At 40.1% G+C, this 14,873-nt stretch overlaps 1 protein-coding gene across 4 annotated transcripts in view; it reads right to left on the minus strand.

Annotated features, from left to right (window-relative positions):
- smarca1 (SWI/SNF related, matrix associated, actin dependent regulator of chromatin, subfamily a, member 1) overlaps positions 1-14,075 on the minus strand; it is a 108,193-nt gene extending 94,118 nt beyond the window's left edge. For 2 of the 4 annotated variants that reach the window (XM_020511302.2, XM_048605435.1), the window contains exons 1-2: positions 13,844-14,074; positions 11,730-11,780 (exon numbers count right to left, since the gene is read on the minus strand). In XM_020511302.2, coding sequence (XP_020366891.1) covers positions 11,730-11,780; positions 13,844-13,900 — 108 coding nt within the window. In that variant the 5' untranslated portion in view covers positions 13,901-14,074. Of the gene's footprint in view, positions 1-660; positions 715-11,729; positions 11,781-13,843 lie in introns of all 4 variants that reach the window. The other 2 variants (XM_048605432.1, XM_048605433.1) reach the window with 2 other exon arrangements.
- Between the last annotated feature and the right edge of the window lie 798 nt (positions 14,076-14,873).

Here is a 14,873-nt window from a genome sequence, read left to right on the forward strand (position 1 = left end):
AGATGGCTGCCTCCTGTGGAGTGGCCTCAAGACTCAAATGTCTGCTGCTATTTAAAACAAACATTCTGTTCAACTGCACCTTTTATTTCTGAGTTACTTGGATTTGGTTCCCAGTGAAATGTTCTTCCCTGTTGAGGGCAACTAACTGAAATAAGCAGACTCAGGGACCAGACTTGAGACTTCATTGGTTTGTAATTGTCAGCAACTTACTGTGTCACTGTAACCTCATTCCCACCCCCTACCCAGCCCCTGAGCTATTAGTAACATTAGGTTATAATAATTAAGTACTGTAAAGGTTTAAGAACTAATTTACTTCACTGTGTAGTAATATAATGCTAAGGACAGCTGTTTATTAAATAATGCAACAGTAAATCAACAATAGGCCATCAATATGTGAAAGGAAACACATAAAGGTAGTTTTATAGAAGACCAAGAGCTCTAACTAAAGGTTCCCTCTAGAAAGATAGCTTGTCTTTTCTCTTTAAGAAACAGGAATGGTCAACTATATAACTCCAACATTTTCTCCTTTTACTTCAGCACTGGCAGTTTATAATCTCCATTGCTTATTAATTGTGGTTGAAGCCATTCCTGCTGTAGGCAGATCCAGTTAAACCTTCGTTTGCATCTGGTTCAATTCTAGCACCTATCAATATTACCTACTTTGAACAGCTCAAAGATTTTCCAAGTAAAAGATCGTATCTTCTCTACATTTCTCTAGAATGGAAAAAAAGGCCAAAAGAAACATGCTCATTATATTATCAATTTGCTTAGTCTCATCTAAACAACACAAGACACTTTAGTCTACCTTTTCGCTCGTTGTATCTTGATCCATAAACTGGATAAACGATTGTTCTGCTAGGATTTAACTTAAATAGCTGCAACTGAGCCAAAATCATTAAAATAAACATTGTTTTAACTTTATTTGTCAGATTCTGCAGCGCATTAAAGAGGGTTCAAATTGTATCTTGAAACTGAGTTTTATATATCGCCAGTCAGATTCAAATTATATAGGATTTTCTCATGCGTTATAACATCTGGGATTCCCAGACAACATCTTGACTCTCAATATCTAATATTATCTACCTCAGCATTAAATATTTTAAGGCAGTTGGAGGACATCTCCACAATGGATAAGTCTGCCCATAAGTGATCGGTTCTGAAACTAAAAAGCAGTAATTATCCCGAATAGTTGAGGAATATACTTTAACAGGAGCAGATTTTGGAACTGTACTATGATGTTGAGGGAGTCCAAGTAGGGAGAATAATAAAAAGCAAAAATATTTGTACAAATACATGGAAAATATCACAGGTCCAACCATAGATCAAGTAAGCTAAATGTCCTCCAGAAAAAGGAAAAATGCAACAAGATTAAAATAGCTGTAAAATGACAAAAGGTAAAAAGGTAAAACTACTATCCTGGACCGTGAGACAATCTGAAAATTCCACTAGATCAAAGAAGCAGATTTCTTCAGTGTATCGTCACAAATCAATGCTTTATTAAGGGTTAATTTCAGCAATAACTGGACTTCATCTGTGCCTGGTAAAATCCTCCTGCAGCAGAAATACGTTCACACTGAATCATATTTTTAAGAAAAACTCTTAATTTCCAGGAAAGCACATTTCTCAGCTTTGTCACAGCCACAACAAGTGAATGGATAATTGAAGCTTGGCACTTATTCTGAGGTCAAGGAGACGAATGCAGGGAAATAAACTGACTATTATAAAGATAGTAGGAAATGCCGATGCTGGAGAATCTGAGATAACAAGGTGTAGAGCTGGCTCTGAAGAAGGGTCTAGACCCGAAACGTCAGCTTTCCTGCTCCTCTGATGCTGCTTGGCCTGCCGTGTACATCCAGCTCTACACCTTGTTACCTCACTATTATAAAGTCAGGTAGCATCACCTCAGCCCCTTGCAAGAATTGGGAGAACAGGAAAATGAGATTCGCAACCTCAAGAAACAAATTCCAATTTTCCACCGAAGGTTTAAATGGCTAGATGAGAATCTTGGTAGTGAGATGTGAGGGGTCTATTTGCATGCATTAACATCTCCTTATTAACTGGTCTCATCTCATTTATATTCAAGTTGCCATTTTTCCGGACAATGGAAAGAAAGTAGATTAGTCAATTTCCGACATAAAAGTCTCCATGGGAATCTGGTTGGTGCAGCTCACCGCCATCTTCTCCGGGTCTCCATCGTTGCCAGCATTCCCCACTCCTCAGGGCACACTTCATGGGCAGTAACTGCCTGCCAACCTCTCCCCTGTCCACTGATGGTGGTATCGAATACATCCCATCATCATGGCACATCTCCAACTCACTTACAGAACAGTTCACCACTTCAATGCTGCAATTCGGAGCTCACAGCTTTCATTGAAATGCTGCTGCTGAGTCACTTTGAGAGCAGAGACAGGCACCTATGTCATGACTCGGTAAAGGACGCATCTCAGCACTTTCAGTTTGCTCTCAATGTCCACTCACTTTATATGGATGCTTACAACATGTGTCATGCCTTTCTGTGCATTGCCACAGCATTCAGAACTTTAAAAGGCTTACATTACATCTGTCTTGCCTTGCCTTTTAGCACAGACACAAAGCTAGGGAACTTCTTCTGTTTGCCAGCAATGAATAGTCAATGCTACCGTCTGCGCTACAGAAAATTCACATCTATTCCATGTGCCTATGTGGTAAATGCATTACAAAATACTGTAACCAAATGGCCTTATCTCAAAGGCTATGCGGAGTAGCCCTCAGTCATGTCAAGGGCGGCAGGGGGGGGGGAGGCAGCGGCTAACATCCCACTTTAGTCAGTCACCAGACCCCGAAACGTTAACTCTGATATTTTTCTTCACAGTTGCTGCCAGACCTGCTGAGCTTTTCCAGCAACTTCTGTTTTTGGTCCTGGCATCATTGGATCTTGGTCAGGGGCTTCCAGACAGTCAGTCAGCTGCATGGTGCATTCTGAATCAGGTATTCTGCACCATTACAATCGGGGAGTGAGCCGTGATCAGTCATGCAGGTCTGTGCTCAGTAGGCATGCTGCACAAAGATCAGTCAAGGTCCTGGTCACTCGTCAGTTAGGGCCGTCCTTCCATTCTGGTTAGGGGAGTGGGTAATGGTCGTCCTGGCAGATCTTTCTCTGAAAGTTAAGGGAGGCTAACAGGGTCACGATGGTCATGGAAACATTGGCAAAGTCAATTGTAAGGATTGGAGACAGCTTGCTGCAATGTGGAGGGGACAATTTTGTAAAGGGGGGGGTCAACTCAACATATAATGGAGTGGGAGATGGTAGAGCCTTGGAGGGCACAGATCACTGCAAGAGAGAGGGTCACAACAGTCTCCACTGCCCTGGCTTTGCTGGTATGACAATGCTGTAAAACCAGGGCCCAGGCGGTACGTGTGCGTGTGCGTGTATGTATGTATGGGGTGGGTAAAAACTAAAACAGAGAGACAGGTGGGAATGTGCGAAAGCTCAAAACCATTGCAGTCCTCAGGAAGTGCAAGGAAGAAAGGAACGTGAAGGTTTGGCATATCACCTAAACTGATGGTCTGACCCTGCACTCACTCACTTAAGTGTTGCCTGCTACCTTTGTCCGAATTGCAAATCAGCAATGGGAGCGAAAAAAAATCACTGCTTTTCAAGGGGAAATTACATTAACCAGGTATCTACACTGTACAGTCTGGGGAATGGGCTTGCAGTACTAGCCAGAGTGCACTGCATAATCCTAGCATGTTATACTCAGCACAACTGCAGCAGGCAAAGAGGGGAATGCAGTGTCAAACACAATAAAGCAGTCAAGGTTTAACTGACATCCACTTCCAATTGATCTGATTTGGGTGCAGTCATTGTTTGCTGACTGTGAATATGTTGTTACTCAAAAAGCAAGCAGCCCCGGTTTAGTCCCAGAAGCAAATCCAGCTTTTTAAAATTTATTTTGTTTATTTTTTCTCAGTTTCCCTGTTGTATAGTAAAAGTTAATATTAACATAACTGTTTGAAACAACAGTGACACTATAGACAGGCGTCCTCAATAGCTTCACGATTGTACCTGCAGCTCCAAATGACAGGGAGTGATTTAAAGTGCCAATATATTTATGAAAATGATATTCTATTAACAGTGACATGTCACCCATGTAATCTATGTGCCTTCAGAAGATTTCTGTTTTTCTTTCCCTCTCACTACACCAACTGTAAATTTTGTGAGATAATATGCTAAGGCTCACAGAGAATAACCTTCCATTAAACTCCCCGAAATTGAAACTTAGCCCTATTTTTAGAAAACTCAGCCCTTACTTGCAAGGAACATTCCTAAAACACTAGAAGTTACACATCACTGGTATAAATCATTTGATCATTGTCTAATGCTCAGCAACATGTTTCCATGACATTTTTCATAAAAATAACTACATTTTCATTAGAACATAAGAACTAGAAGTAGGAGCAGGCAATTCAGCCCCTTGAGCCTGCTCCACCATTCAATATGATCATGGATGATCTCATCTCAGCCTCAACTCCACTCTCCATAACCTTTACCCCATTACTGATTAAAAATGTCTAGCTCTTCCTCAAATTTACTCAATGTCCCAGCATCCACCACACTTTGGGGTAATGAATTCCAGATTCATGACCCTTTGTGAGAAGTGATTGCTCCTCATCTCTGTTTTAAATCTGCTACCTCCTTATCCTAAAATGATGATCTCTCATTCTAGGTTGCCCCACATGAGGAAACATCCTTTCTATAGCTATTCTGTCAATTCCCTGTAGCACCTTATATATCTCAATTAAATCTCTTAGTCTTCTAAACTCCAGAGTGTATGGGCTGAAACTGTTCGATCTCTCTTCCTAAATCAAACCTCTAATCTCTAGAATCAATCAAGTGAACCTCCCTTTAGCTGATTCCAAGGCAACTACATCCCTCCTTAAGTACCGGGACCAAAACTGTATGCAATATTCCATGTGGGCTCTCACTAATGCCTTGTAAAGTTGCAGCAGCACTTCCCTACTCTTATATTCTATTCCTTTAGCAATAAATGCCAAAATTCTATTTTGCCTTCCTTATTCCCTGCTGTATCTGCATAATAATTTTCTGTGTTTCATGCACGAGGACACCCACATCCCTCTGCACCGAAACACTGTGAAGTTTCTCTCCATTTTGATAATAAGTTGGCTTTCTGACCAAAATGAATAACTTCACATTTACCCAGGTTAAGTTTCTTCTGCCAAATTTTGACCCCTTCATCTATCCATATCTATTTCTAAATTTCTTTTTTCTTCCCATTATTTTCTCCCTAATCCCCTAAAATACAAGACTAAGTGAATGTCTTAGGATTTTAATAAAATATTAACAGTGGCTGTGTCAACGTTTCAAGCAATTGGTCTATTCATTTATATTGTGAAGAATCCGCTTCCCTCCCAAGGTGTGAATTAAATCTGAGATCATTTTGAGATGTATCATTCTGGGATAAAGTAAAGATGGTTACATTTGAGGTGATCAATCTTACACAAAATATATAGGAGCTTCAGGTAATCTCTTTTTCTCGGTGGAACAGTTATTAATACGATGAAGACAAGTGCCAAAAATGCAATAACACTTTGGATATTTAGGCAAAAAATAATGGCAAGAAATTAAATAAAAGTTTTTATGGAAGCCATCTTATGAAGGAGAAACTACCAAAGTGCCACTACTCAAGTCCTGTTTAATTTGAACATAAAAGTATGAAATCTAAGCAGAATTAGGTCATATAGTCTATCGAGCCTGTTCTTGTCAATCAATATGATTATGGATGATTTTGGCTTCCTACAATAGTTACTCACCACAAAATTCCTCACCTCGAACCCGGTCTTGCAGCCACAATGTTTATATGACTCGTTTAGTTCAGTTTCTGGTCAATGGTAACACCCAGGATGTTGACACAGGTCCTATCTATTTATGTTGTCAGCCCTGGACCCAGAGAAAATTTTCTCAACGTAATTGATGTTCCAAGTTTCAAAAGTGCTGGCTGAAATCAAGATTCATAGTCCAACCCCATTCCCCTGCCAGCACAAATGGGAGCTGCTGAAAATGTCAGCTGGATTCCATGTCTGCATGCCATTTCAAAAGGCCTCCAGATACGGCCCAACTATAAAAAAGTCTGGCCAGTTATTTCGAACCGCACGTGAATAAAATTCAAAATCAGAAAATGCCGAGACAAATGTAGATTTTTCAACTGGTGACATTCAGGCAGAACAAAATCTGATTGTCACCTTATGAGGGCAACCCTTTATGTTGACATTGAGATAACAAGGTTAAAACAGAATACACAAATAGAACAATGGAGGGGACTTAAATTTTGTGGTTGAGATAGGAGGATCTTGGCCTCAGCAGGTTTGACATAAACAGGCAGGACTTTAAAACGTAAAATGATAAGATTTGGCAGCTGACTGTGTACATTCACGTTTCCTTCAAAACGAATCAAATATTTTCATCATAAAACAAAAGGAAAATATACCAACAGCAAGCTACTTTCATCATAAAAGTGAAATTTGAAATACATTTCTTATGCAAGTTAAAACTGCAAGAATAGCAGATTTAGAGATGTTACTATGGCAAGTAGTTCAGAGACTGGGATTAATTAATTAATTGACTCAGTAGATATAACAGTGACAGCTGGGAATGGTGTGTAGAAGGATTTCTAAGACTGAGCAGTAAATAAACTCCATCCACAAAGGTGTCCTGGTCTCTGCTTCACCGACTGGCTTCAAATGAGATTGATACTGGTAGGAAAGGAGGTTGCCTAAAGGAGAAGTTTGGAACTAAGTTCTTTTCGTACAGAAGGTTGTAATTTAAGTTATTTTTGAGAAGAATGGTTGAAACCGTGTATGTAATATGTTGAGGTACAATTTCTCATCAACATGCTGTGAACCTACAATCAATAGGAAAATGAAGTAAATACAGACATAGATTACAACTTCCCAAACAAAAAGAAAGTACGAAGCAGGATCAGGTGTATTCTCAGGGTTAGAGGCCAAGAATTGAATACTGAGTAAGGTAATCTATTCACATTTATGGACAAAATGTATAAAATGGGTGGCTTGTTAAATAATGCAAATATTGTCATACTTTGATAAATCTGGAAAGTCAGATAACTATTCCATAGCAGAATATATTTGAAATTCTACCCGCTTCAGGCTTGGTGATGATAATGACCGGACATCACTAAAAAGACTTGTAATTCCCTACAAAATAGCTGGGATAAGCAATTCCATCAGCACAGATGTAATGTCAAGTGAAACAATTTTACTGTTGAACAGATCATCAATGTAAAAGGCCAAAATGAAGCTCACATATGAAGGCATGACAAATGTTTTTGGGAAGTCAACTGATTTAGTTTGCTCAATTCAGACACAATTGTATTCCTTTATTAAGACCTAACTTCTTGAGTCAAAATATTAAGAAGGTGTTGGCGTCAGTGAATAGGAAGTTCAAGAGAAAAGGGCTAATTATCTTAGGACTACATCAGCATTTTTCCATCCATCTTCACAAGTTAAAAATCATTCTAAAAAAATGCAGGAATAAGGGTTGATGAGTTTTGTATATTTGTCAAACAAATTAGCAGTAAATGTGAAAAAAATTTACAATAGAAGATACCATCATGTGTGCCATGGGCAAGAGACTTTAATGAAGTGGTGGCAATGGACTTTAAGATGTATAAGGAAAAGGCATGTTCATATTGCGCTTTGTAGATATAGCAATTACATTTCGTCAGTTTACAATAACAAATACTAAAAGAACAGTAATAGTGAACAATACATTGGAAATATGATTAAGGACTAGACTGGAGGCATTGGCTCAATTCCTAACTGGCAATGGATGGGTGGTGCGTGGGAGAGCAGTAGAACGAACAGTCCCTTTAGTAAAAGCAAGAATGTGTAGAAATACTCACATAGTAGTCAATTAAACGCTTCATAAAATCTAACAAGACCTTCCAAGTTGTACAGACAGACCACATGGAGAACTGCAAATGGTTGGGAGCTATAGTCCACCTCGAATGGTTTTTTGGGAGAAATCCAAAAGTTCTTTCAGTGATGAGTGATCATCTTGGCTTGAGAAGGGAACACTATTAACTGCATTTTGCTGAGCATTTGAATGCCCTACATACAGGGAGAAGGTTTCAGAAAAAATTTGAGCGTTTCATGGCATTGCATAGAGCCATCGAAAATAAATTTTAATCCAGGGTCTATTACAAAATAGAAGGGCAGAATGAGATGGAAAGGTATGTTAAGGATATAGGTGATGATGCAAAAACAGCACGGCAACCAAACTGTTAGGTTTGGTTAACCTCAAGGTTAACTGACAGTGATTACACACTTACAGAATCTGAACAAGTCATGGAAAATAATGAGGTATCATGCACTTTGCAGATACATACATTGAATAATTATGCAGATCAGATAATGGCAGAAGATGGGCTAACTAAATAGGGACAAAATGGAGACAGAGATGAAGGGCAAGGCTGTTTGCCCCAATGAACAATGATCAAATGTTGGCCCTAAGATACTATATGTGTCATTGAATATAGAGATGCCATCATTATAGGGATAGCAGGGAAGACCACTGACAAATATAAGCATTGCTTAAATGTGCAAGATGAGGAACAGATGGCAAGATCCACAACTAGCAAAATGAAGTAAAGATGCAGTACACATTCCAGAAGTGGACTGGGAAGTGAACATAGCCCAAGGAAAAGGTTGCAAATTTGCAAAAGGAATCCTGAACATAGGAGGTGAAGATCATGGAGTAGTCAAGAATAAGACTGGAGAGCAAGTACAAAACAGAAATTGCTGGAAAAACTCAGCAGGTCTGGCTGCATCTACGGAGAGAAAGCAGAACTAACATTTTGATTCCAGTGACCTTTTTTCTACTTCCACTTCCTTTCTACACAAAGACATGCAGTTCCTCCAGCGATTTCTGATTTTGTTTCTGATTTCCAGCATTCGCAGTTCTTTGGCTTTTTGTTTAGTATTTAACTTAGTGCCACATCTCTTCCTGGTGTGCCCACCTTGAAGTTCTGCTCCTCTCTCCCGCAAGATTTCCATGCTAATCTGTTTCCTTGTTCACCGTCATTTATTTTATTGTCTCTCCTGACGTTTGACAAGGTATTTGCCAAAACTCTCTTCCACAGACACATCACATTCCTCAGTGATTGCTTCAGGTCAGAATCACCCCACATGGATTCCAACTCAATTTTCATCCTTCGTGCTTTGAATCCAACCAGGATCATAGGCATCTCCATGATGTACTGTGTTCCTCTGACAGCTGTTCTCGCCACATCCTGAAATCCACACTCAGTGCCATGTGTCACCATATGCACAATCTCGAACTCAATCTCCAACAGCATTGCCTCACGCTGGCTCAGAGCTGTCGCGCACCCCCCCCCCCCGCAGCCCCCCCCCCCCAGCCCCCCCAGTTCCACTTCATCCTCTGACTTATTTGATGTTCTAACAAGGAACTTTATTCTTTTCCTTTTCCTTTCAGGCATTAGGGAACACAAGTTGCGACAACCTAAAGATACTCAAGCCCGTTCAGAATCTTCCTGCCCCTCTTTCCCTCTGACTCCATCCCCTCTCCTAACCCCACTTCCCATTGTGTATTTACTATCCCTTCTGACCTTCCGCTATCTGATGCTGAATGTTTTGAACTCAGCAAAGGTCTCAGTTTTCTGCCTCCACATCTCCACCTTAATGAATTTCGGGCATGACAGGATGTCGAACTCTTTTTCTGTTGCCTTCGCTTCCATGCCCATTTCATTGGACATGAGTCCTCTGCCCATCCCACAAACCCTTTCACCTACCTCCAACATTGTCCCTCCAACTGGAACTCTTCCTTCTACCCTTTTATCTGCACTCGACCTGTTCATCAAGAACTGTTGATGTGACATTGGTCACCTCAATTTCTCTGCCCCCCCCAACCTCCTTACCCATTCCAACTTATCTCCCTCTGAACTGACTGCCAGACAACCAGCCTTATCATACAAATGGACAAGCAAAGGAAACATGCTCCCTGATGTGATATAAGCCAAAGTCAGACAAGTGCCTCAGGGTTCCAGAGAGAAGCATGGTATTCCAGATGTTAGAGTGAATTCCCTGACTGCAAAATAGCTCTGAAGGATCTTCTCAGCTCTTTTAGTAACGTACTTGTGGGAATGTAAGTTAATCAATACAAAAGCTGTAATTTTGCAAGCTGAAAAGCTTCAAAAGCAATAATTTTTAAAACAACCTAAAGAAGCAGGTTGTAGGAAAGGGAAAATATGGAAATTGATTTAACGTTTTTAAGTTGAATGATTCAGCAAAGGTAAAATATTTCAGTTCTGAACCCCAAATGTTAACTCTGATTTCTCTCTGCAGATGCTGCCAGGACTGCTGAGAGTTTCCACAATTTTTGTTTTGTGTTTCTGATTTCCAGCATCCGTAGTTCTTCTAGTTTTTTACGGTATTTCATAGTTAGATCATCTCACCGAAAGTATCATTCGGCTTCAAGTAAACCCAGAAATGTTCTATGGGTATTGCCAAGAGAAACTGGCAAGCATCTTTGTGATGCATACTGATGATTTTCTGTGAGGAGGTTTGAGCAATGTATGTGAGATAAAATATTTGGAGTCAGACTTCAGGGATCTTCAAATATGTTGGGCAAAATATTAAGCAGAAAAAGTCAGGAGTGACTTTAGATCAACAGCCTTACTTAGAAAGTATTAATCAAATCCTGATAAATTGGGCCAGATTCTCATAGAACAGATTTCAGGCCTGGAAGTAGATAACCTACCAATGCACTAAAAGCCCTTTTTCATGGATTGTCTGATATCTTCAAAAGTTTTAGATAAGGAGGGGAATCTGTGAACATAGCAAGTAGTGAAGCAAGCAATTAGGGTTAATTTATTAATTAATTTAGTGAATTGATATGAAGTGGAAGCAATAGGGCTTTTCTGGTGCAGAGGTATTGTCTATAGCTCTGGGCTGGGGTTTCCAGTTCCATCTACTCCAGATATGTGTCATAGTATGTATCAATGGGTTAATTAAAAATGTCTATAATGCGCAAGTAGGTGGGAAGTGTGTGCTGTAATATGAATAGTTAATAAAATCTATCTACAATGAGAGATGCCTTAGTGGGACATATAATGTAATGGTAGTTACCCTACCTCTGGGCAAGAAGGTCCAGGTTCAAGTCTCATTTCAGGATGTAATGAAAAAGGTCACAACACATGTAAAATATTTACGGAGAGACGATTTGGACAAATAATGAAATGCAAATGCATGGAAATAAGTTAGGCACCACTCAATAGCAAGATTCTGAAGTCAAAGTTTAAAGTTTAAGGGGAAAATCAATCATTCTTTTCTCGAAATCGAGGTTCTCACTTTTCCATTCTCACTACGCTTTCTGGCCATTGGCTGCACCACTCCAGGGAAGGGGTAATTCTGTCATTGTTTCATTTTTCATACAGCCAATGAGCTTTGAAAACAATTTTTAAAAACTGGGAAAATTAGAAAAAGAGGAAATCAAAAATAACTTCATAACAAGTTATTCAACAACAAAAATTTGGCTGCAAGAAAGTTCACCTGAAATTTGAACTAAATTACTTCTGAAAGCTTTAAATGCAGAGCAAGCTTGGAAGACCACAGATGGGTCAAAAATTAAAGAATAAATTCATGCACCTTTTACATACCAGACTGCACAGCCCAATGTGATATTATTCACATACCTGCACGTTTGAAGGTTCTTGTTTAACTTCAGGGCCAGCCTGTTCACACAGCTGAGGAAAAACATTAGTGGCGCATTACTTCAATCATATTGCACAGCAGCTATAAACTTAACTTCTGTGCAGTAAACCATGTTTTACATATATGTGTATTATATACATTCATAATCATTTATTGTAAGTATGTGCTTTTGTGTTTTGACTTAGTAACCTGGAGGTTTTCTGTGTGTCTGAAGTTAATCATTAACTTGCAAGCATTTCAGTAGCCAAGGTAATTTCTTACAAACAGATTTCGGGCCGGCTTTAGAGTGATTGGGTTTTTGCGCACCACAAATGAATTTTGTATTTGTTCATTTTAGATTGGTTTATACACAGCAAGGTAAATAATGGGGTCTCAAGTTTTATTAATGACTTCTGGAACTTGATTCTTTTAATGCTTAATCGAAACACCCACAGCTTTGAGAGGGAGACTGTCGTCTTCAGTTTTCCTTTGAGTTAGGCAGTCCTAAGATGTCCTTGGCCAGTGATGGCTGTATAGACCTAGTGAACCAAAGAAGAGGAAATATAGTGTACTAAATTACCTTAGAGTGAAGAATATTAATCCCAGGCTGGAAGAGATGGCATAAAACCGTAAAGGCATTATTTAAAACTGACTCTACTTAAACTCAGATTAAGGGGTTTGGTGGAGCAGGGAATTGAGGTGTGGAAAGAGTTATTGGTCTCCTAGTATTTGAAAGGATTGAGAGAGGGATGCTGTTAAGTTGTATTTTAGTAGTCAACAGCATTTTAGGACCTTGAAGAGTGGGCAGATATCATGGGAATTGAAGAAAAATATGTAGAGGTGTTCTGAGACATGAAACCATTTGTGGTTTCAGGTACAAAAGGGTCCCTGGAGTGTTTGAGTACTACATATTAATTATAACCACTTGGACTGAACACACTGGGTCATGGTCAACTCATGACTGATACCATTTTTCCCTTGTGATCATACTATGGGGAGGGGAAATGACAGAAAGTACAAGTCAGTTCTGTGGTGCTCATTACAGCCACTTATTGCAGCCAACTTTGTCCTTGCGTGTACTGCAAAGGGAATAAAGATGGTAGCACTGTAGATCTTGAATGTAATTAACAAGTTTTAACTGTCACATTATTAAGGAAATAATTTAAAACTCTCAATTGAGATATGCTGTGCAGCTCATCAAAATATCCCTTTAGCAGACTTATTCTGCCTTCATACCACAGCATGTAAGTAATGGGAATATGACCAATATTTTTGTTTTTGCTAACTCGTTTGGTCTAAGTATATGTCCATTATAAAAGGTTAATCACTGCACTTCAAAATTAGGTCCTGCTTTCCCTGAGAGGTGACAAGGTGCTGTGTATTTATTACCGTTTTGAGTAAGTTTCTCCTGACATGATCTAGTTCCGGTGTAATATCTTGTTTTATTTGGTGTAATTCGAGTTATTTATGTTCCTGCACCAACTCAATTTCCATATATCAAGCTCTCTCAGCAGCCTTTTTATGCATTCCCACACTAAAGGGTGGCGGGGTGGGGTTCGAAGTCAGTGTTGCAAACCACATTTGCATTCGCTATTGAAAAAAGATCGTGTTTATTTTCGCCCTCAGTTGAACCAGTGTCCCTCAGTGGGAGGCGTCACACAGTGCACATTGATACACGCAAGTGGCCAGCGCTGACGTACAGAAAGGAGAGCAAAGGCTTGGACTTGCCAGGCTTGATCCCCCTGTACAGCTTACCCTGACTGACATGTCACCAACACGGCCAGCGAGCAGCGCGCAAACTGAGGCCCGAACATGGACTGAGGCTAAGATATTTATTTATATAATGTCCTTTTTTAAACAGAAAGCACTTCTCCCCGTGCTTCCAGCGGGACAATAAACAGTCGCAGTGCAGTCTCGGCACCCTTGTGTGTTATGTGTGTGTTTGTTTGTTTTATTAAACAGGAGCCCGCAGCACTTGAGAAGCTGATTGGTAGCAGCGTCCCTCAGGGTGAACGGTGGTGTTTTCCCGCCACCGAACGTTGCTACTCCCCCGGCGTTCCATCGCCAATGGATACAAAGTTGGAAACAATGAGCCGGTACTTTGTTACACACTCACCCCCAGCGTGTCCCCCTGGCCAGAGGTACCGGCCGCCTCCTCCTCCTCCTCACTCATCCTGCCGACACTTTCTCTCTGCTGCCTGCGTTACAAACAACAGCAAACCGGTTTAGGCGTTCGTTTGCACTCAGATTCTCCTCATCACATTGTTATTGTACGGCTATTGAGAGAGCCAAATAAAAACCTCCCTCCCCCAGCCCGTTCTGTCATTTTCTAGCAACATCGCGAGACTTCTCATCATTCCACCAATCGTTCGGCAGTTTCCTGTGCTAGTCTGTGACATAGTTCGAATGGGAATGATTCTTGCCCCTCCTTATTTCACGCATGCACACACCATCAGCTACCAAACACAACCTTCCTCTGTTCCTACAAAGATCAGGGGATAGGTTACTCAATTTACATCGTCAAGTCGGACTAATTGCATCCTAGAGAATGTTCCAGTCTCCTAGCTAGTGCATTACTGCAACTCTCTTGGGCAGGAGTTGATAATTGGCGCATAGATTAGGAGACTGCGCTTTTTTTTACATCTTTGGCCGTACTCTGATGTGGTAATGAAACAAACCTGGGAGAATGCCTCGGTGCAAGGAACGACATTGTTCTCATGATTTTCTGGTATAAGACCAGTTATCACAGGCTGTATAGCTTTCCATACGCACTGTACACCGGCAATCTCCAAACTACGATATAAAGAAGACAATTTTTTTTTGTTTTGAACGGAATATCTGTGCTTTTATTGGTAGTGCCCTTCTGCAGCAAGTGAACAACATGGTCCACAGTAGTACACTAAGTTTTGACAATAAATGCCAAAGCCCACATATTTTGATAATGCTTCCCCAATTGCAAAAGCGATTGACACAACATTGTTACTACCCATTAAGCTGATAACTAATTGGCCTTTTTTGAAGAGGGGTGTGGGTAAATTAAAATTCCGATATTATTTGTTTGAAGAATCAGGTACTCAAACACCAAGATTTGGCTAACTTTTATGTTCATGAAACTAATATACTAAACCATTCGTGCACAATCTGAT

The sequence above is a fragment of the Rhincodon typus genome, chromosome 14 (genome assembly GCF_021869965.1).
Source record: "Rhincodon typus isolate 14 chromosome 14, sRhiTyp1.1, whole genome shotgun sequence".
Lineage (NCBI taxonomy): Eukaryota > Metazoa > Chordata > Chondrichthyes > Orectolobiformes > Rhincodontidae > Rhincodon > Rhincodon typus.